This window comes from Ornithorhynchus anatinus, chromosome 12 (assembly GCF_004115215.2).
Source record: "Ornithorhynchus anatinus isolate Pmale09 chromosome 12, mOrnAna1.pri.v4, whole genome shotgun sequence".
NCBI lineage: Eukaryota > Metazoa > Chordata > Mammalia > Monotremata > Ornithorhynchidae > Ornithorhynchus > Ornithorhynchus anatinus.
Genome location: NC_041739.1, coordinates 55,998,924 through 56,020,852, shown reverse-complemented (window position 1 = coordinate 56,020,852; position 21,929 = coordinate 55,998,924). Strand labels below are relative to the sequence as shown.

Genomic DNA, 21,929 nt, shown 5'->3' with positions numbered 1-21,929 from the left:
GTTCCCTCATCTGTAAAACGGGGGTCGACCGTGAGCCTCACGGGGGACGACCCGATGACCCCGTTCCCCCCCCCCCACCCCCCCCAGCGCTTCGAGCGGTGCTCCGCCCGGAGTCAGCGCTTACCCGACCCCAACGTTATCATCCATCCTGTTAAAAAGAATGAAAACGTTTCGCTCCCGGTGACCTCGCCGGCCGCAGGATTTGAGTTCCCCCGGGGCGGTCGGCCTCTGGCCGAGGGGCCCCGGGGGGGACGCGGCGGTATCGTAGGACCGGACGCGCCCCTTGCCGAGAGCGGGCCGGACGTAGGGTGTGTGAAAATCGGCCCACGAGAAACTGGGGTTGCCAATAGTTCTAGTGGGTAATCACCACGCCGAGTATCCCTTTGGGTCAAGGTAAAAGCCCCGCCCCCGCCTGAGTCATTCGGTTTTTCTTGTTTTGTCACTTCGGAGGACCCTGTATTTTATAGCTAGAGTTGTCCTTCCCAGTCAGAGATGACACCGCCCACGCCCAAGTCCACTCACCTGCGGCGGGAACGGCCAAAATGGGGTCGCCTGCCCCCTCCGCCCCGCCACCCCGTAAGAATAAGGACGCTGGTCCGGCGCTTCCTATCGGCCGAGCACCGTCCTCAGCGCTGGAGTGGACAGAAGGTTAATCGGGTCGCCCCTCGCGGGGCTGGCGGTCTTAATCCCCATTTTACCGACGAGGTCACCGAGGCACAGAGAAGATCCGTGTCTTGCCCGGAGTCACTGGGCGGTGGAGCCGGGATTAGAACCCACGACCTCTAATGGGAATGGCGGTACGCGTCACGCGCTTACTCCGGGCCGAGCCGCCGTTCTAAGCGCTGGGGTAGATTCGGGGTGATCGTGGCGGTCCCACGTGAGGCTCGGAGTCTGCATCCCCGTTTTCCAGATGAGGTGACGGAGGCAGCGAGGAGTGCCTTGCCCGAAGTCACACGGCCGGCGGGGCGGGGATTCGAACCCATGACCTCCGACTCCTACGCCCGGGCTCCTTCCACCGAGCCACCCTGCTTCTCGCCCGGGCACTTTCCACTAAGCCACGCCGCTCCTCATCGCGTGCCCGCACACGAGTTGTCCCCGGTTGCGCTGTTGTGGGTCCGTCGCTGTTTTTCGTCCCGCCCCGAAAAGTCGCCTTCTCCTCATCCTCTCGAAGCCCCCGTTCGCGGCCGCGGATTTAGGCGTGCCCCGTCGGTCGATCCGCTTCGGTTGGCTCCGAGCCCTCAGCTGCAATGCCAGTCGGCCGGTGGCCCCCCGCCCCGACGCCCCCCCCCCCCCCCCCCCCCCCCCCCCCCCCCCGCCTTCCTCACCGCGCTTTTGCCCGCACGTTCTCCCGACGCCACGCTTTGGTCACGACGTGGCGTCCGAAGGAGCAGCTCCGTCCGCGGCTCGACGGGGTCGGGCCCCCGCGCGAGGACCGTGATGCCGGAATCCGATCCCGAGACTCCGAACCCGCGCGAATCGACGGGTTGTATCGACGGAGCGCTTGCCGGGTGCGACGTACCGAGCGTTTTAGTCTTGAGGCATCTCCCCCGCTCCCCCTTGTCTCCAGTCGTCCCATTTCGGCCGGGGGGGGGGGGGGTCGGTCTGCCGTCGTCTCTTCCGGTCCCGCGTTGAGGCGGGCGTAACCTCGGTGCCGGGGGAAACGGACTCGGTGGTTGTCGGAACCTCCGTTGGCCGTCCGCCCCTCCACGTCGAGCTGTGGGAAGGGCTCGGGGGGCGAGACGCGCTGGGTGATGGGGAGGGGGAACGGGTGCGAGGGTCTCCCATCCAAAGCCGGCCGGCCTCGCGTTTCCGAGGGACCCGGGCGGAGCTCGGCTTCGGTGTGTGGCCACGTCGCCACCGCTTTCCGTCCGACGGCCTCCCGGAAGCCTCCCGTCCTTCGGCCGCGTCGCCGTCTGTAAAACGGGAGCGAAAGGGAACGCCTCTTCTTCCCCAGGAAGGGTGTGAAAATCCACGGGGCGACAGTGGAGGCATAACGGCGCCGGGTTTGCCGAGCGCCGGGCCGAGGGCCGGGGCGGACGCCGGATAGAGAGGCGGCGCGGCTCGGTGGAAGGAGCCCGGGCTCTGGAGTCAGAGGTCATGGGTTCGAATCCCGGCTCTGCCACCTGTCAGCTGGGTGACTTTGGGCAGGTCACTTCACTCCCCTGTGCCTCGGTGACCTCATCGGTAAAATGGGGATTAAGACTGGGAGCCCCCCGTGGGACAACCTGATTCCCCCGGGTCTACCCCAGCGCTTAGAACGGTGCTCGGCACATAGGAAGCGCTTAACAGATACCAACATTATTATTAATCAGGTCGGGCAGAGTCTCTGTCCCGCCTAGGGCTCGCGGCCTTCTTAGGAAGGGAATTGGGCACCTTACCTACCCCCATTTCGCGGATGAGGTCGGTCGGCGGTGCTGCACGCTCACTGACTGCAGAACACCGTGGCTCAGCGGGAAGAGCCCCGGCTTTGGAGTCAGAGGTCTTGAGTTCGAATCCCGGCTCTGCCACTCGTCAGCTGTGTGGCTGTGGGCGAGTCACTTCACTTCTCTGGGCCTCAGTTCCCTCATCTGTAAAATGGGGATGAAGACCGGGAGCCCCACGTGGGACAACCTGATTTTCCCCTACGTCTCCCCCAGCGCTTAGAACAGTGCTCGGCACAGAGTAAGCGCTTAACCAATACCATCATTCTTGTTCTTAGCGCTGCGCTACGTGCTCTGGGAGAGTACACTACAACAGAATGGGTAGACGCCATCCCTGCCCCCGAGGGTCCGCCGTCGCTCAGTCGACGGTACCTACTGAGCGCTTACTGTATGCGGAGCACCGTACTGAGCGCTGGGGCGGGTAGAAGACAGCGGGTCTCGGGGGCATAGAGAAGGCGAGCGACTCGCTCAAGGTCGTCACGAAGCAGGCAGCCGGCGGACCCGGGATTAGAAGCCAGGTCATCCGACCTCCCCCGGGCCCTGCCCTCTCCACCAGGGCCGTTCTCCTTCGCCAAGCGCCTCCGCGTTCTTTCATAAAAACGGCGCCACAGAGACCTCCGGCTAATTAAAAATCTGCAAATGCCGATGATACCATCGATCGCAGTCGAGCATTTACGCCGGGCAACACGGCGTCCTAGATACGCTGGCTCGTGGCGGTTCGGGGAAGATCCCAGCATCACCCGGAGTTGCGTCCGCAAGGACGGCCAGGAAATTACATAAATTCTCCTCGGGTGCTATTTTTAGTGAGTAGATAAGTAATCTCGGGGCTCTGCTGGCGTTCTCACTCGTTTCTGACTGAAAACAGTTCTGCTGAAGGATGAACGTGACTGGCGTTGGGGGAGCCAATCTGGAAGGAACTCGTTGACGGGGAGAAACGCAGAGGAAACGGCTCTTCTCCTCTGCGCGGGCTCGTGATTTTCTGGGGAATCGGAGTAGAGAGAAATATTCTAGAAATCTCTCCCCGGGCGCCGTCCTGCACTCCGCGGACTGAGAACTAGGCTTCACGGCTGATGGAATTATAACATCGCGGTTCCTCGGCGGACCCGAGTGTTAACGCAGCTCCGGAGGCCAGAGACCGGCTCGTATCTCGCCTCGAATGCCCCGGTCTTGGGAATGACCCCGGGTGGACGCTACACTTCAACCCCCGGCGGTCTTTACCCAGTTGAGTTTTTGCAAAAGTTTCTCGAGGTCGGGAGTTGGGTGGTAAGTTGTGGCAAGGAACGAGGGGTTGCTCAAAAGCCCTCGGCCGGCTTGGAGAGTTCTCCGAGCTCACCGGGCCGCCTCGCTCCAATCCGCGGACCAGCGGTTGAGCGGTTCGATGTAAGAGCCGGCTAAGGCAGATGGGGGTTTTCTTCTGGACCCTTTCACTGAGCGCTTGACCATTTATCCACCGCCGGCAATTCACAAGTGACATACTTTAGGGAGCAAGAATAAACCCTCAGGAAGTTCAGCGCCCTCAGGTAAGGGTGGACAAGGACGCCTAGATTTTGAAAAAGGGAATAGAGTGCTCTGCGCGCAGTAAGTGTTCAGTAAACACCACCGGTAAGTGGGTTGGCCGCGCGTCCGCCCCTTCTCCTCGCTTTGGTTTCGGGCTGTGATCGATTTAAAACGCCTCCGGGGCCCTCAAGACTCCGGCCACTTAGATGAAATGCAACTGATTGGCTCATTCGTATTTACGGAGCACTTACTGTGTGCAGAGCACCGCACCGCACCGCACGCTTGGAAGAGTGCACTAGAGCGTTACACCGACATTCCCTGCCCCCAAGGAGCTTAGAGTCCAGAGGGGGAGACGGACATCAGTGTAAATAAATTACAGCTGGGTCCGTAAAGGCTGTGATGCCCGGTGGGGGTGGGGGGTGACGAATGAAGTAAACTACTTCAGGGCAAGTAAACTACTTTTCTTGGGGATGTGAGCCGAGCGTCGAATGTTCTTCCCCTAGAGAACAACGTATCCCTCTTTTATTAACTTAATAAGGAATCAGGACGATTTCAGCTATTGACGTGCCCGGTTGTGGAGCCAGATTCGGCCAGTGCTCGTAGAGGAGAAATCTGTGTCTGAGCAGAAGGCTTAGAAGGTTTGTTCGGGGCATACCAACCTTCTTCTGAAAGAAGAGAGCAGTGGCCTTTTCAGTATTTACATTGGTTTCAGTGCCTTGGTTGGAGGGCCTCATTACAGCTCTCCTGAAGTATTTTGCCATCCACCCTTTGTGTTTTTTTTGAACGTATATGTTTTGTACCTCATCTATTATTCCTTTAAAAACTACGGTCATCCCCGGTGATCACAAAGCCCGTCGTGGGCAGGGAATGTGCCTGTTTATTGTCGTGCTGTTCTCTCCCAAACACTTAACACGGGGCTCTGTCCACAGTAAATGTTCAATGCAAAGTAAATGCACAGTAAATATGTCTGAACAAACATCCCACTTCAATCCAACTATAATTACTTAAGCCGTTGCACGCATCCCCTAATCCACTTGGATGCCGTTCATCGCTTTTCCTCAATGTCCCAGTTGGGACCGGCGCTTTGGGGAATGACAGTATGCAACAAGCCTTGTCTTGCCCCTTAAAATTTCCAAAATTGCACCTACCAGAAGAAGGAGAGGATTCCAGAGAGGTACTGTAATTGGAAAATTTCTTCCAGTTGGGGAGATTGAGCAGTCTGGCTGCTCTTAAACTACACGAGGCCCCTAGAAAAATAATTGATAGTAATTATGGTATGTGTTAATAATAATGATGTTTGTGTCTGCTATGTGCCAGGCACTGTCCTAAGCACTGAGGTGGATACAGGCAAATCAGGCGGGGGACAGTCCCTGCCCCACCTGGGGCTCAGAGTCCCAAACCCCAGTTTACAGATGAGGTAACCGAGGTACAGAGGAAGTGAAGTGACTGGCCCAAGGTCACACAGCAGACAAGTGGCAGAGCTGGGATTAGAACCCATGACCTTCTGACGCCCGGGCCCGTGCTCTACCCACCGCGCCATTAGGTCAAATTTTATCTGCACCTACTCTGAGTCCATGAAATCTTCTAACACTTTTAAGAGCCGAATTAATACGGCTCCATCGCTCATGGTAACTTCACTCATTTTCTACGTCCATTTAAAAACTACCGAGACACTCTGTTTGAGGGCATCTTTTCTGCCTGAGAAACCCATCATATCTTTTGTTTCTCAAGCAGAGAATCAGACCAACTCCTTAAGGAGTGCCTATTGACTGTTTTGCCTAAAGCAGCATTTTTAACCCTTTTTCTACCAGGAATGCCTTTGATATCTGACTGAATCAGGTATCTGTTAGACTGTATCAGATATCTGTTAGACTGTTAGATGCCCGTTAGACTGTAAGCTCCTTGAGGGCGGGGATTGTGTCTGTCAACTCTGCTGTACTGTACTCTCCCAAGCCTGTAGTACAGTGCTCTGCTCACGGCAAGCGCTCCGTAAATACTAGGCTACCATCCGGTTTTCAGATCTGCTTCCCTCGCCTGGTGCTCTACAGCCAGCATTTTTTGACTGATAGGATCTTTAGGTCCTTTGCCTGTGGTCCAGTTTCCCCTCTAAGGAACAGTCAGTTTTGGGTTTCTGATTCCACTTTTGCTCGAAGGGCTTAGAAGCGATCCCTGCCAAACCACCTCCCTGTCAGCAAACAATGGAGTCCATTTTGGAAATCACTGCCCTAAAATGAATTTTAGGAAGACACTGCGCTATGCACATCCATTTAGAAGCGTTTCAGAGTGTTCAGTTCTTCTTGGATATCTGGCCTGTGTCGAAGTCTTTTTTTTATTTTTAAAAAAAAAGAGTTATCTTCCCCCATATCTCAGGGGGATAACATGGCAACTGAGGTAGAAGGTTGGTTTTCTCCACCACAGTCCTTCAGAAAGCTTCTGGATTCTCTCTTGTCAGAGGAAGGAGTGAGGGGGTGAGCAACCTACGCCTTAGCGGAAGCAGGTTCCCGAAGTCCTGTAATTAATGAATGGCACCTTGACCCTCTAACCCTTTTTATTAGTTCAGAATTTTTAAGATTAGCTCTGGGCAGGTGCCCTAATCTGTCCCAAGTAGGCAGTGTACTCTGATTACTTATTAACTGAGACTTTATTTCTCCAAAGTCCCCTTGGTTGTATTGACTTTGGACAGACTCTGGGAGTCTCCTTGGGAGATTGAGCCAGACCGATTTTTATTGGAATACTCTTCTGTGCTTATTCTTCCGTGAGCTGATTATGGCTGGGTATTTCCGGCAGCGGTCCTTCACGGTTTTCCGAGTGACACAGCTACCGCACGTGGAAAAGCTCCGGTTCTGGAGAGATGAAAAGAAGGGATAAGTTCTGTTCAAGAGAAAAAGAAATAAGGTCAGCATGAAGAAACTAATCGAGGTTTTCCTTGGCAAGTATTATTCAGATCTTCCTACTCAGTCTTCATTCATTCAGCGGAAAGCTGAGGGATTGCACATGAAGATGTCTGATGCCATAAATAGTGAAAACATTGTGTCTGGTCATATTTCCAGGAGCCAGTGATGTAAATGGATGTTCATATTGTACTTCAAAGTCAGGTTCTCCGTTAAGCCAACAGAGCAATCTCCCTCTTGTCACCTTCTCTAGTTACAGCATTACCGGTGCTAGATCTCAAAGCCAGAGATGTCCAAGCTCGCATAACAAAGCCGTACAGTTGGGGTCGGTTGTTCCCCGATAAACTGATAGCCGTTCCTTAGCTTCAGGTCATCGGTTTGGTTCCGAAAGAAGCGGTTTTGAAGGAGAGATGCCTTTTCGTTTCTGGTCTCCAAAGTGCTTTATCATCCCATTTGTCATTTTTGTTGTAGGAAACTGATATTGACGACAGGTTTGGAGATGTCGACTCCAGAACGGATTCCGATATTCCAGAAGTTCCACAGTCGTCTGACAGAACCCCAGAAATCCTCAAGAGAGCTCTGTCTGGTTTGTCTTCGAGGTATGATTGGACAAAGTTGATTAACGGCATCTCTCGGGAGAACGTGAGGAGCCGCGTCGCCTAGTAGAAAGACCCTGGACCTGGGAGACCGAGGCCCTGGGTTCTACTCCCGGCTCCACGACTTGTCTGCTGTGTGACCCCGAGCAAGTCACTAAACTTCTCTGTGCTAATCCAAAGCCCTATCTGTGAGACAAGAAAGGTCAGCTTAAACGCATCAAGCGTGATCCTGCCAGTCTCCTTTAAATTTGTGTGCTAATTCACCTGGAAAAGACAGCCCGATTCTTCCGGAATGGGTGATTTGGATAAAATGCTATTAATAATTAGGAGAATCATCACGAGGAGCTGTGAGGCCTAGTGGAAAGAGCATGGGCCTGGGAGTCAGAGGTCCTGGGTTCTAATGCCAGCTCTGACTCCTGTCTGCTGTGTGACCTTGAACAAGTCACTTGACTTCTCTGGGCCTGTTGCCTCATCTGTAAAATGGGGATTAAGAGCCTCATGTAGGTCATGGACTGTGTCCAACCCGATTATCTTATATTTACACTTGGCACATAGCAAGTGTCTAAGAAATGCCATTAAAAAACAAACAACTGTTCTAAGTGCTTAACTAGATACAAAATAATCAGGGCCCACCGGGGACGCAGTCCAAGTATAAAGGAGAAGAGGTATTGAATCGCCATTTTGCAGACGAGGGAACTGAGGCATAGAGAAGTTAAATGGCTTGCCCAAGGTCACTCAGCGGGTAAGCATCAGAGCTGTGATCAGAACCCAGGTTCTCTGACTCCCAAGCCTGTGCTCTTTCCACTAGGCCATGCTGCTTCTCTAATGAATTCTAGAACACGACTGCAGCGTTGGGGGAAAAGAAAGTTGAGTTCATGCACGAGGAAGCATAAATATGGTAGCGTGAGATGTCTTGAGTATGGGGTTCTTCAAGAATGTAACCCCCGTGTTTTAAAAGAACTGAATATATTCTCATAATAGGGCTCGTTTCCAGTCTTACCTGTCTCGTTATTTTTTTCTTTCTTTGCGATTGGTTAAGCCCATGCTAGGTGTCAGATACCGGCGTAGGTAGAAATCAGTTAGATTGGATGCAGTCCTTGTCCTGCCTGGGACTCGGAGTTTACTAAGTAGGAGGGAGAACAGGTATTTAACCCCCATTTTTACAGTTGAGGAAACTGAGGCACACGAGTTAAGTGACCGGCCCCAGGGTCACACAGCAAACGATTGGCAAAACCAGGAGTAGAACCCTGGTCCTCTGACTCTCAGGCCCCTGCTCTTTCCACTATGTCAAGCTGCTCCTTTACTTCTCGTGCCTAAAAAACAGGTGCGCAGTCTTTTTTTTTTTTTTAATCCAAGTTCCTAAATTTGGGCACCTCCTCTGTAGTGCCTCCTCCTTGCCCTAAAAGGACCTTCTGAAGTCCAGACTCCCTGAATGTGTCTCAGGGGTTCTTCTAGATGACTTTGAGTGTTTCACACGCTGTCCTCTTTACTTGAGAGATTTCACCACCACAGTGGTAGTTCTCTGGAGAAGATTGCTCAGAATTCAGGAAACGAGGAAAACGGCAATTTCCTTCCACCCCAGGTTGCCACTGCCTGGGGACAACAGACATTGGAACAAGAGCAGCGCAGTAAACGCTGGGAAAGAATACACGGATGGGAATTAGACACGGGCTAACAAGATGGGGGGAGGGGTGGTGCGGAATCCCCTTTTTAGCACGTCCCTCTGTCTCTGTTCTCTGTCTGCCCCTCGAGACCAGGGGGTCGCTTTTTCCAACTCTGTTGTTCAGTTTTTGCCCACCCTAAGCCCTCCCTTCCCCTTCATTTATGACAGACTGTCACCCTCCCCACCTTCAAAGCCGTATTAAAAGCTCATCTCCTCCAAGTGGCCTTCCCCAACTAAGCCCTCATTTCCTCTACTTCCCTCTCCCTTCCGCGGGGCCCCTGCACTTGGATCCGTATCCTTTAGTCCATCAGGCCCACAGCACTTAGGTACATATCCACGATTTCTTCATAAACGCACTGTGGGCAGGGATCGTGTTCGTTCATTCCCGTATCGTGCTCTCCCAAGCACTTAGTACGGTGCTTAAAAGCTCAGTGAATCAATTGACTGAATTAATGAATGTCCATCTCCCCCTCTAGACTGTAAGCTCCTTGTGGGCAGGGAACGTATCTACCAACTCTGTTACATTGCGGTCTCTCAGGGCTTAGTGCTCCGCACACAGGAAGCGCGCCACGAATGCGATTGATCAATAAATACCATCGATTATCTGCCCCTCTGCACGCCTTCTGGGGAAGGGAGCCGCCGGGGAAGGGAGCCACCGGTGCGCTCTCTGGGGGACTGAAACCTGCTGGGGTGGCCAAGATCCCCGCCCAACATTTGGATTTGTGCTGCCTCAAAATCAGCGGGACACGGGATCGAGTCGTCCTCCCGGTTGTGATCGAGATGAGCCAGCCCCAACGGAAAGCACAGCGAGAAGCAGGGTGGCCTTGCGGGTAGAGCGGGGGACCTGAATCCTCCACTTGTCTGCAGGGTGACCTTGGGCGAGTCACTTCTCTTCGCCTCGGTCGTCTCAGCTGTACAACGGGGATTAAGTCTGCGAGCCCCATATGGGACGCGTACTGTGCCCAACCCGATCGTCTCGTAGGCACCCCGGTGCTCAGTACAGTGCCTGGCGCATAATAAGCGCTTAAAAAACCACCGTTAAGAAGCGAGAAAAGGCAGACGGAACAGAGGCGTGCATTCGGAGCCGTGGTGCAGAATATGTCCGCACCCTCCTCCGCTTTATATAGACTCTCAGATCTGCAGTACAAGTTATTAGGTCAGTTCAGTTGCCGTGAACCCACATCAGCTTTGTGTGCTGTTGTGGATTGGGGCCCCCTTATCGATGTTACAAACTGGCGAGGTCTTTACTACCGGCTCAGTAACTGGGGATAGTATGATAAAAGTGCCCACTGGGCATCGAGCACTGTTTTAAGCACAGGGATGGAGAGAAGTTAATCAGGTCGGACGTAGTCCCTGTCCCACGTGGGGCGCTCAGTACGCAGGGATGCAGGATGCCGGGGTACCGAGATGAACTGGGGTGTGGTACTGGAATGTGTCGGTTGAGGTCGCGCTAGCCCGACTAAGCGATCGGTGGTATTTATTGAGCACTTATGGGGTGCAGAGCATTTAGAAGGGTGCTTGGCACATAGTAATTGCTTAACACACATCAACAGAAAAACCATCTTAAAGAAAGTGAGTTTGTACAACAAACTTTCTCATCGGCCCATATGACATCGCCAAGTAAGTAAAATGGTAATCGAGTGTCCTCATTTTAAAGTGACTTTAAGGGTGTCTATGAGAAGAGCCAGCTGGTCCACCGTGGGTGGTATAAAAGGCCCCAGGAAGGATCTCTCGGATGGATTAGCGGTCCTGACTGTGAGCTCCTCCCCCTTCAAATCGCTTCCAAGAGGCCTTCCCTGATTAAGTCCTCTTTTCCCCAGCTCCCTCCACTTCTGTGCACTTGGATCTTCGACCTCTGGGCATTTGATAGTCACCCGACCCTCAACCCCACAGCACTTAGGTACATATCTTTAAATCACATATTAGAAATCATTTATATTAACCTCTCCCTCCCCCTTTGGACTGTAAGCTCACTGTGGCCGGGGAGCACGGCTGTTACCTCTGTTGTACTGTACTCTCCCAAGCGCTTAGTACAGTGCTCTGCACATAGGAAGCGCTCAGGAGAAGCAGTGTGGACTAGTGGATAGAGCACAGGCCTGGAAATCAGAAGGACCTGGGGTCTAATCCAGACCCCACCACTTGTCTGCTGTGTGACGCTGGACACTTCACTTCTCTGAGCCTCAGTCTCCTCATCTCTAAAATGGGAGCGAAGAGTCCGATCCCCATGGAGGGCACAATTAGCTCGTATCTACCTCAGCATTTAGTACAGAGCCTGGCACGTAGTAAGCACTTAACAAATACCATAAAAAAATAAAAACACCACGGATTGAATTCTTTCCCCCCATCATTGTGGTTTGACATAGGAAGAATGGCACTGAAGTACGTGATGGGAGTGTGGAGAGTATAAAATTAAGGCAGGCCCCAACCCTTGGGGAGTTCACTGTCCCTCCAGGAAAGTACCTTGATGATTTTTTTTTAAATCTCAAGAACAAGTGTTAAAACCATACACGTGTCGCATTTCCTTCTAGGTGGAAGAACTGGTGGATTCGAGGAATTCTCACCCTCACGATGATTTCATTATTTTTCCTGATCATCTATATGGGATCGTTTATGCTGATGCTTCTGGTAAGTGATCTCTTTCCTGAACGAGTCAGGTCCCGCGTTCAACGGTTGCCACGCGAAAAAACATTCTCCGAAAATGGAGGAGACCACTGCTCCGCGTGCTCCGCGTGAGACGTTAGTCTTGAAAGCAAATTCTAGGGTGCTCGTTTAGGATCCTGCCCTTTGCCGACTAGATGCAAGCTGGGCTTGCATCTGTGGTGATTTGGAACGGAAGGTGGCCCACTTTGGGTACGGCTGCCAACTTTTTGTTTTGAGGGTACTGGTGAGTGAAGGGTTGACGCGTCGGAAGGAGAGGAAGTATGATGAGAAAAATAGGAGCGAAAGCAGTGCATGGGATGGAGGTTTGGGTCCTTCGTCTTCGTCCTTACCTCTTAATTCCCTGCTTTTTCTGGCTTCCACCCCCGGTTTTTCCCCTCTCCGCCCGCTCCTGCCCCCTCCCCACAATTTTCCCTGAGCCTCCGGACTCACCAGGAAAAACGCAGCCGGCAGGAAGAAGCGCTATCGCTTTCTCTCCCTGGCCAGATCTGCAGGGGCATCCTGTCCCTCTGTTGTCTCCCGGGCCGGTTCTAGGATCCCAGAGGCGGCAGAACGAATCCAGGGCGGTAGATGAGGGACATGGTAGAAGATTCCACCTTCCCCCGGGCTCTGAGCAGCGGGGGGCTGTCGGGATCCACGGTCCCCGGATTCAGGTGGCTATCCAGGGGAGGGTCGGTTAATGGCTGCGTTTCTTGGAACTTAAGTCTGCACTCCAATTTTGCCAACTGTTGTTGCCCAGGTAGCCGGCTGATAGATTTTGATCTGGCTGTTTTGTAACTCTTGTGTCCTTTCATGTGGGGTTTGTTTTATGAGAGCTACCGGGAATACAGAAGGAAAATTAAGGCCGAGGGGTTCAAGCAGTAGTCTTTATTATCGTTTCGCACTGAGTTTTTCGTGTGTGTGTCAGATAGACACAGAAAAAATCCATGAGGAGCAACGTGGCGTAAAGGATAGAGCAAGGGCCTGGGAGCCAGAAGGTCGTGGGTCCTAATCTTGGCTCTGCCACGTGTTAACTGTGTGACTGAGGTAAGTCACGTCACATCTCCTTGCCTCAGTTTCCTCCTCTGCAAAATGAGGATTAAGACTGTGAGCCCCATGTGGGAGAACCCGATATGCTTGTCTCCACCCCGGTGCTTAGTACCGTGCCTGGCACGCAGTAAGCACTTAATAGATACCACAAGTATTATTATTATAAGGAATTATGTTCCTCGCCTCAGTTTTATAATTGTGAAGATCTGAGGGCATGGCCTTGTTAGTGACAAAGACTATATTAAAGTACTCTTCCGAACATCCAGATCTTTCCTTGAAGTTCTTGTCTGGATATTGATGCCTTAAAATAAACATATGCTCTGTTTAAGTGCTTTTGAATGTCTTGGTGTTCAATATTTTGTGGCTAATCTTAAGGGGAGATGTTGGGATACAATAAGTCTAGTTTGCTTCTATCTAATCAGGGAGGAAAGAAAGAGTAGCAATATTGTTTAAATTGCTTGTGATGTGTGAAATTCTATTTTAGCATCTTCAGTAGCACAGTTTGTCCACTCTTTTATCAAGTTTAACGAGGGGAGTTGAAAATTCAAGATTGAACAACCACTTTTTCTGACACTTCTGGCTGTGGATGACTTGTTCAGCTTGTTATAGGTTAGCCAGGAGAGGGTATGGGCCCGAGGCCACGGAACTCTTGGTAAATTAGACTAGGAAGTATATTCAACTTTTGCTTTTCTTATTTAATGCAGAAATAAAACACCTCTGTTGGTTTATAAATGACTTTGACCCTTTTTGTTACGTAAAATGAGATTCTTTTGTCAACTGAATAGAACCTGGGATATTTTGAAAGAGAGAGTTACCTTTGGAAAGTTTCCCAATCTTTATGGCAATCCTGAGTCATTTTTCAGTTGTTATCTTTGAAGCGATCAGCACGCTTCCAAATTTATCATCACTGTGTGCTTCCGTGCGGCCCGTCCAAGCCCAGCCATGCAGGTATCGAACTCCACTTTGGTTTAGGTGGCTGAAAGGAGGGGGGGCCCGTAATTCTGGAAGGGCAGGAGGGGTCCTGGGGATGCTGTGGAATTCCAAATTCTACTCTTGACAAGATCCGAGGTGAAAAGTGCCTAGTTCAGCGCTCAGGACAGAGTAAGAGCTCAGTGAATACCATTGATGGATTGAGTGATTGGCCGGGCCTTTGCCCTGAACTGCTCTCCAGACACCTTGGCCCATGAGAGACTCCAGATGTCTGGTTAACAGTTTGCTCGTGAGGTCACAAGATCGTACCTCAAGCCATCCACCAGGGTATTGGCAGGAAGAATTCATTCAATAGTATTTCATTCAATAGTATTTATTGAGCGCTTACTATGTGCAGAGCACTGTACTAAGCGCTTGGGATGAACAAGTCGGCAACAGATAGAGACGGTCCCTGCCGTTTGACGGGCTTACAGTCTAATCGACTTTATATTTTTTTTGTTGGCTTGGAGCCGACGATAAGAAATTCGGGCTCAAAAAATGCTATCCTAGATGGTCAGATATCGCATCCCGATCGGGGTATTTATTAAGCGCTTCCTCTGTGCTAAGCAGGTGATGGACAGATAAAGTATTCGAGGGCATTTCCTTTGTCTCATATGGAATTGGACGGATTGAGACGGGATGTATTCTTAGCATTATCATCAGTTCCGTTATGTGAGGACTGAGCTCTTGTGAAACTGCATTTCCAGGGAATTTCACACTGGAGTTCTCGCCTGTCCTGGCGCCGTTTCTTCTGACTGGTGGTGAGACGCTGTATCCAAATAGACTCGCTTCGACGGACAGTCGTCCCCTAGCAAATTCTAGCCAGGGCGCGGGTACCCGTTGGAAAAGAGCCGTTCCTCTCTTGATTGCAGTCCTCAAAGCCGATGTGCACGCAACAGTTATTAATAATAATAACACCTGGTATTTGTTAAGCACTTACGCTGTGCCAACCGCTTTTCTGAGTGCTTGAGGAGATACAAGGTAATCAGGTTGGACACCGTCCCGGTCCCACAAGGGGCTCACAGTCTTAATCCCCATTTCACAGATGAGGGAACTGAGGCCCAAAGAAGTGAAGGGATTTGCCCAAGGTCACACACGGGGCCCAGCCCGGATTGGAATCCACGTCCTCCGACTCCCAGGCCCGTGCTCTTTCCACTAGGCCATGCCGCTGCTTCTCTCAACACTCAGGTGTAAATGTTTTTGTGCTTTCGATGGCATTTTTGGTCAAAGGGACGAGGCAAAGGAGAAGTTTTGAAAGGAGGAACTTGGTCGCAGGGGCTTTTAACCTTCAGATTTACGCTCCCTCACATTGTGCAGGATTCTTCCTGGGAACAGCCTTTCCCTATGGTCATTAATCCCGAATGAATCCTGCTTGGCACTGATTGATTTGTGTGCTTGTGGTGTGTCACGGCACCTTCTTTTTTGTCTGTCGGTTCTCTGGTCACACGGGGCTTCCACTCGTGGCGGAAAAATACTCGTTACGTCACCTGCTCCCATCGTCACATCTCTTTCTTTTCAGACAGAGGCATGGAGACCGTAAGCTCGTTGTGGGCAGGGTATGTGTCTGCTTGTTGTTATACTGCACTCTCCCAAGTGCTTAGTATGGTGCTCGGCACACAGTCAGCGTTCAATAAATATGAATGAATAAATGTTGGATTGGACTCTCCCAAGCTCTAACATTGCTCTGCATAAACAGTAAGTGCTCAATAAATACGACTGTTTGTCAGAAGACTGTTCTCTAATTCCCCATTAATGATCTATCCAAAGCATAGGGCGGAAGCACATATTCTGGGAAAGCTGATGGCATTTTTTTTTTTCTTTAATAGCCTGGCGTAGGGAGATGGGCCTTTCTGGTGGATGTTTTCAGAGACACTAAGCCAGCATTAAATTATTTTGGCTGTAGGTTGGCTTTACTTGTTAAACCTTCCTTCGAATCCCCTGCATTTTCTCCACTCTCTATGCCTATTTCTGTAAAAACAGCCTGACCTCCTAGATGCAGAAAAATGTCCGGAGGAAGATCTTGAATTTTGTTCGCTTCTTCCTGGGTACTGTCACGCATTGCTAGCCTGTCCTCAAACTTCATGCAACACACCCAGGGTATTGACATGTGTCTGTCATTGTTCACACTTACCCAAGTGAGGAAACAACAAAAAAAACCAACAGCAAAACAAAATAAAACAAAAAACACTAGCCACTGGATAGTAAGTCCTCACGGATTTGGATTCCTCTAATTCACATTTTTCTATAGTTCAGACTGAAGCTCTAATTGAAAATCCTTTTTGTATACATCAGGAGAAGTGAGGGCTAAGGAGGAAGAAAAGGGAGAAGGGAGATGTTTTTAACTCACTCGAAAGTATACTCGTAGGCAGGGGTGGTGACTAACAACTCTATTGTATCGCACTCTCCCAAGCGCTTAGTACAATGCTCTGCACACAGTAAGTCCTCAAGAGATACCACTGATGACGATGAAGAAGTGGAGTGGAGAAAAGCGGGTAGAAGAAGCAACAGTGAGAGAGCAAAAGCATAGAGAGCGATGGGGGAGAAGGAAAGGGAGAAAGTCTTTTTGGAGGTTTTAAACTCTTCTGTTTATCCTGGGAAGGAAGCAGGGGAGTGGCTATTAGGGAAAGAAATCGGGTTCCCTCTTCTCTCTTGGTTTCCACAGTGCCTAGATTTCTCTCCCCTCATCTTTCATCTTCTCTCCGCTACCTCCCCAAGAGCGGCGGGGGAGGAGCACAGCCCTGTTCTGCCGTAGCCAGCTTCCCTCTCCACCCTCCCGCTCTTCCTTCCTGCTTCCCAGAGATGGAGGGTGAATCTCAAACTGGAACTCCTGCTTCGTCCGCGCCAAATGTTTATGATACCGTCGCATTCGAAAGAGCAGTCGTTCAGAGCAGACCGGCCCTTTAGTCCAAATCAGAGAGGTTTCAGTGTTCCTTCTGACGGGTAGGGAGGAGTCACGTCAGTCATGCGGGAGCTATGGACCGGCGGACACCCTTATCGGTGTGTGCTTCCTATTTTGACGGGATTCGAGTATTAAGAAAGCTCTGTACTAAGTGCCGGGAGAGAACACACAGGTGGGAGTCACGGACTCAGCGGACAGCCGGGGACTGAGCGTGCTCTCACCCAACCGTAGGGACCTAGGAGGTGGGAGAGATCCTCCTGCCTCTGTACAGGCAGTCATCTTTCGGATTCCCTGCCGATGTCGCGTGGGAGCTCTTCTCCCCAAGTCACCTCTGGAATGTGGAGCCTGGCCCTTCTCAGGTAGCAGGAGAATCCCAGCTGCCTCCCAGAAGGGGTGGTCGCTGCTGGGCTTTCGCTATTAGCCGCGTGGCTCAGTGGAAAGAGCCCGGGCTTGGGAGACAGAGGTCATGCGTTCGAATCCCAGCTCTGCCACTTGGCAGCTGTGTGACTGTGGGCAAGTCACTTCTCTGTGCTTCAGTTACCTCATCTGTAAAATGGGGATTAACTGTGAGCCTCATGTGGGACGACCCGATTACCCTGTATCTACCCCAGCGCTGAGAACAGTGCTCTGCACATAGTAAGCGCTTAACAAATACCAACGTTATTATTATTATCAGCAAGGGGCCGGGGCGGAAAGACTGACTACAGCGAGAGTGAGTTCTGGACATGCTCTGTCTTTCTAGCACATAACTTAGAGCGCTCACGGTGATTTGGATAATTAATCATGTTGCCTGTGGAAATTCCTTCCCCCCCCCAAAGCCCCTCAAGTCATCATCTGAGCTGCCCATTAGTTTATAATTATCTTTCAACTCAGATTCCTTTAAACCCTTTCCAATTGTCCTAGAATTTATGGGGATTAGTATTCCATCCTCCTCTGTATTATCTTGCCAAATGGTTTTAATGCCAAGACTACCAGAAGATCATCTTCTTTGTGGCATTTGTTAAGCGCTTACTATGTGCCAGGCACTGTTCTAAGCGCTGGGGGTAGATTCGAGCTAATCAGGGCGGACCCAGTCTCTGTCCCACAGGGGGCTCACGGTCTTCATCCCCATTTCACAGACGAGGGAACTGAGCCCAGAGAAGTGAAGTGACTTTCCCGAGGTCGCACAGCAGACAAGGGGCGGAGCCCCGGGATTAGAACCCAAGACCTTTGGAATCCCAGGTCCGGGCTCTGTCCACTAGACCACCCTGCTTCTCTACAGAAGTGATGATGGCATACGATCAATTCTGAGTTCCCAAGTCGGGGGGCTTGAGGCTACAGGCCTGGGAATCAGGAGACCTGAGTTTCAGTCCCAGCTCTGCTTCTGTTTGCTGTAAGACCTTGCGCAAGTCATGTCACCTCTCGGTTCCTCATTTTCTTCTTCGTAAGATACAGAGGAAATATAACACCTACCTCTCCTTTTTCAAAGGGATGCTGGGAGGGTAAACTGATGGTTCCTCTAAAAGCTCCCTGGAAAAATGAAAACTTTACAGGCTAAAGACATCTTTTGTAATTTTCATTTAATCCATTACTCCTGATTAAGGTAAGGTCTGGAAGGAAATTGAGATAGAAATCAGAAACCCCACCCAGAAAGTGACTTTTGATCCAGCAGGTAAAAGAAGTATTCCTTTTTTTTCTTCTTCTGTTAAGGCAGTAACAACAAAAAAATAGGGATTGGGAAGAAGCTTTCATCTAAAGCTGGGGAAGGCACAATATCTGGGGATTTATTTCCTAAATCGAAAAGGATCATTTTTTTCTGCTAATAATTATGGTATTTAAGCGCTTACTATGTGCCAAATCTCTGAACTAAGTAGTGGGGCAAAATCGGGTCGGATTCGGTTCCGGACCCAGGTGGGGCTCACAGTGTAAGGTGGAGGAAGAACAGGCACCGAATCCCCATTTGCAGAAGAGACAACTGAGGCAAAGAGAAGTTAAGGGCCTCGCCCAAGCCCGCAGAGCCAGGAACGGAGCCCGGGTCTCCCGACACCAAGGTTCGTACTTTTTCCATTAGGCCCCGCCGCTTCTCTTTGAAATTGGTACCGTTCCCATCCGGTTATGTGTTCATCTGATATTGCCAGATCAGTTCTTGAGCAAGAGCTGAGACGAAGCTGGCCATCTTCTCTCCCCAGCCACGGGGTCAGGGCTTTGCTCAACTACACCAGACTGTGAGCTAGGGTGGGCAGGGAATGTGTATCCTGTACAAGCTAATCAAGTCAGACTCAGTCCCTGCCTCCCACACGGTTCACAATCTAGGACTGAGAACAGGTGATGGAGGTTCGTTCGCTCATTCAGTTGTATTTATTGAGCGCTTATTGTGTGCACAGCCTGTACTAAGCGCTTGGGAGAGTACAGTAAAACAATAAACAGACACCTTCCCCGCCCACAACGGGCTTACGGTCTACAGAGGGGGAAAGAGGCATCAATACAAAGAAGTAAATTACAGATATGGACAGAAGGGCTGTGGGGGAAGAGCAGAGGGAGCAAGTCGGGACGACGCGGAAGGGAGTGGGAGATGTGGAAAGGGGGAGCTAGTCAGGGACTGGGTGGTCAAAGGCTCTGTGCGAGAGATGGCAGCGGTGAGTGCCCCAGTGTCCGCTGTTCAGGAAGGGAGCAGGAAGGCACATCAAGTGTCTGGGCACTTGGAGTAACGGTATTCGTGATGGTGTTCTGTTAAGCTCTTATTATGTGTCAGGCACCGTACTAAGCGCTGAGCGCGATAAAGATTAATCGGATCGGACACAGGGAGAATGGGTTGATTCTCCATTTTTCAGGGGGCAGAAATTACGGCAATGGAGAAGTGGAAGGGACTCTCCCAAGGTCACCCAGAAGGCCAGTTGCAGAGCAGGGATTAGAACCCAGGTACTCTGACTCTCAGCCCCTGCTCCTTCCAGTAGGCCACGCGGCTTATCGGAAGGCAATGTATCGAGGCAGACAGTCAGAGAGTATACCCTAAACTTTCCCAAGTGCTTAGTACAGTGCTCTGCACACAGTAATCGTTTAATGAATATGACTGAATGAATATAAACTCAGTAGCGCATACAGAACTAGTCTCTCTGATGAACGACAGTTCACCCGCTGAGTACCTTTTCCTTTTTTTAAATATTTGTTAAGCTCTTCCTATGTGCCAGGCCCTGTACTAAGCACTGGGGTAGATATAAGGTAATCCGGTTGGATAAAGTTCTTGTCCCACAAGGGACTCCCAGTCCTAATCCCCATTTTACAGAGGAGGTAACCGAGGCCCAGAGAAGCCAAGTGACTTGCCCAAGGTCACACAGCAGACGATCGGCAGAGCAGGGATTAGAACCCAGGTCCTTCTGACTCCCAGACCCGTGCTCTATCCACTAAGCGACACCGCTTCTTACCGAGAGGCCTCCCACCTGAGGAGCAACATCACTCAGATGTGCAGTTTGCCACCCGATATCCTCTCCTCTCCGGCCTCCCGAGTCTGCCCAAAGAGCCGAGTGACTGACTGGTGACCCTAGTCAAGCGAAAGCACTTGGCTTCCTTTAATGGCCCAGCTATGAAACATAGCAGTGAAGAGAGAGAGCGGTTCTCTCATAAGGATCGAGATGGATTCATCCCAGCGGCTCCAAAGTCCGACAAGCTGATGGTCAGAGGAGATGACCGAGCACTGGAGACAGGGGATGCTGCATCAGGGAAGCAAAAAAAAGGCAGTGGACCCCGTGGTTTTGGAAAGGTAGATAGTAATGATTCGCTTCTGCTCAGGACATCGGCACGTAATCGCCAGTATTCGCTTCCGCTCCCCACCGAGACGTCCTGGGATGCCCTCATTCGTCAGAAGGAGCCGAAACGCCCACGGGTCGCTGCAGCAAGGCAAGGACTGGGCTGACCAGCTCAAATCCCCCAAACCCGCCCATTCAGTGCAGCGATGCTTTTGAAAAACGGCACCCGAATCATCGAAAAGGCAAAATATTAACCTGGAGACGAAGGAACCTACAGTCGATAATTATTGAGTGCTCACCCCACACAGAGTAATAATAGTAATGTTGGTATTTGTGAAGCGCTTACTATGGGCAGAGCACTGTTCTAAGCGCTGGGCGAGATACAGGGTAATCAGGTTGTCCCACGTGAGGCTCACAGTTAATCCCCATTTTACAGAGGAGGTAACTGAGGCACCGAGCAGTGAAGTGACTCGCCCACAGTCACGCAGCTGACAAGTGGCAGATCCAGGATTTGAACCCATGACCTCTGACTCCCAAGCTCGGGCTCTTTCCACTGAGCCACGCTGCTTCTCTACTGTGCTAGGCACTTGGGAGAGTGCAAGAGCCTCACTGGAACAAGGAAGTAGAGTGAACAGTGAAGGGACCTTCTTGGAGACAGTGTATCAAGCAGCGAGCAAGGCTGAGGATAAGGCAAAGAAACCCCAAGGCTGGGTTGGTGAATATTCTCATGGCTTCCTTTCCGAATCGTTCTTCCCCGCCACAGTTTTTTTCGATGAAGTTATTAGCAAAGAGCCCATATTACCTCTCTCACTGCAGAAGCTCTGATCTCTCCCTCCCCCGAAACTGGCAATTAGGAACAGAGATGGAATATTTAGCATGGATAATACTCCTCAGAAGAACCTAGTTTACTTTGCTCGTTTCCATTTCGCAGCTCTAGACTGGAGCCTGTCGTGCGGAGGGAATGTGTCCATTTGTTGTTGTGATGCACACTCCCAAGCGATTAGTACAGTGCTTTGCACACAGTAAGCGCACGATAAATACGACTGAATGAATGAACTGAATCTACGCACAAGCACAATGCAACAGAATTAGCAGGCACCTTCCTGCCCACAATGGGCTCACAGTCTAACCGCCATCTTATTTCAGAACCGTAAATGATGTGTAAGTCAATTTTCCCCTTTTTTACCTATCAGAAACCTCAACGTGTATTAATTCACCTCTAAGGAAGATAGTCCCGAAATCTTCTGAATTCCGCATATCTGTCGCCCCTAACTTCCCAACACCTTCGCTTTGGGAGGGAGGATATCATGCTCTCCAGTTTTCGTTCTTGGATGAGTGAAGATGCTTTCACTCTTTCCAATTTTCAAAACATTTCAACAATTTTCAACAAACATTTTCAAAAATTTTCATCTGTTGTAAAATATCTGTTGCCGAATTGTACATTCCAAGCGCTTAGTACAGTGCTCTGCACATAGTAAGCGCTCAATAAATGCTACTGAATGATTGAATCTAGCACCCATATTATAGGAGAGGGGATTTCATTTCAAAGGCAAGCGCAATATATATTACTGTTCATTTCTGCAAA

General features: G+C 50.8%; 1 protein-coding gene and 1 long non-coding RNA gene across 2 annotated transcripts in view; one reads left to right on the top strand and one right to left on the bottom strand.

The window, feature by feature from the left end:
- Positions 1-21,929, top strand: part of CDS1 (CDP-diacylglycerol synthase 1) — a 46,973-nt gene that overhangs the window by 2,965 nt on the left and 22,079 nt on the right. Inside the window, exons 2-3 of the mRNA XM_029076497.2 lie at positions 7,280-7,407; positions 11,596-11,692. Coding sequence (XP_028932330.1) covers positions 7,280-7,407; positions 11,596-11,692 — 225 coding nt within the window. The remainder of the gene's footprint in view (positions 1-7,279; positions 7,408-11,595; positions 11,693-21,929) is intronic.
- LOC114815459 overlaps positions 5,082-21,929 on the bottom strand; it is a 37,470-nt gene continuing 20,622 nt past the window's right edge. Inside the window, exon 3 of the long non-coding RNA XR_003763248.2 lies at positions 5,082-5,164. This is a non-coding gene — a long non-coding RNA (uncharacterized LOC114815459). The remainder of the gene's footprint in view (positions 5,165-21,929) is intronic.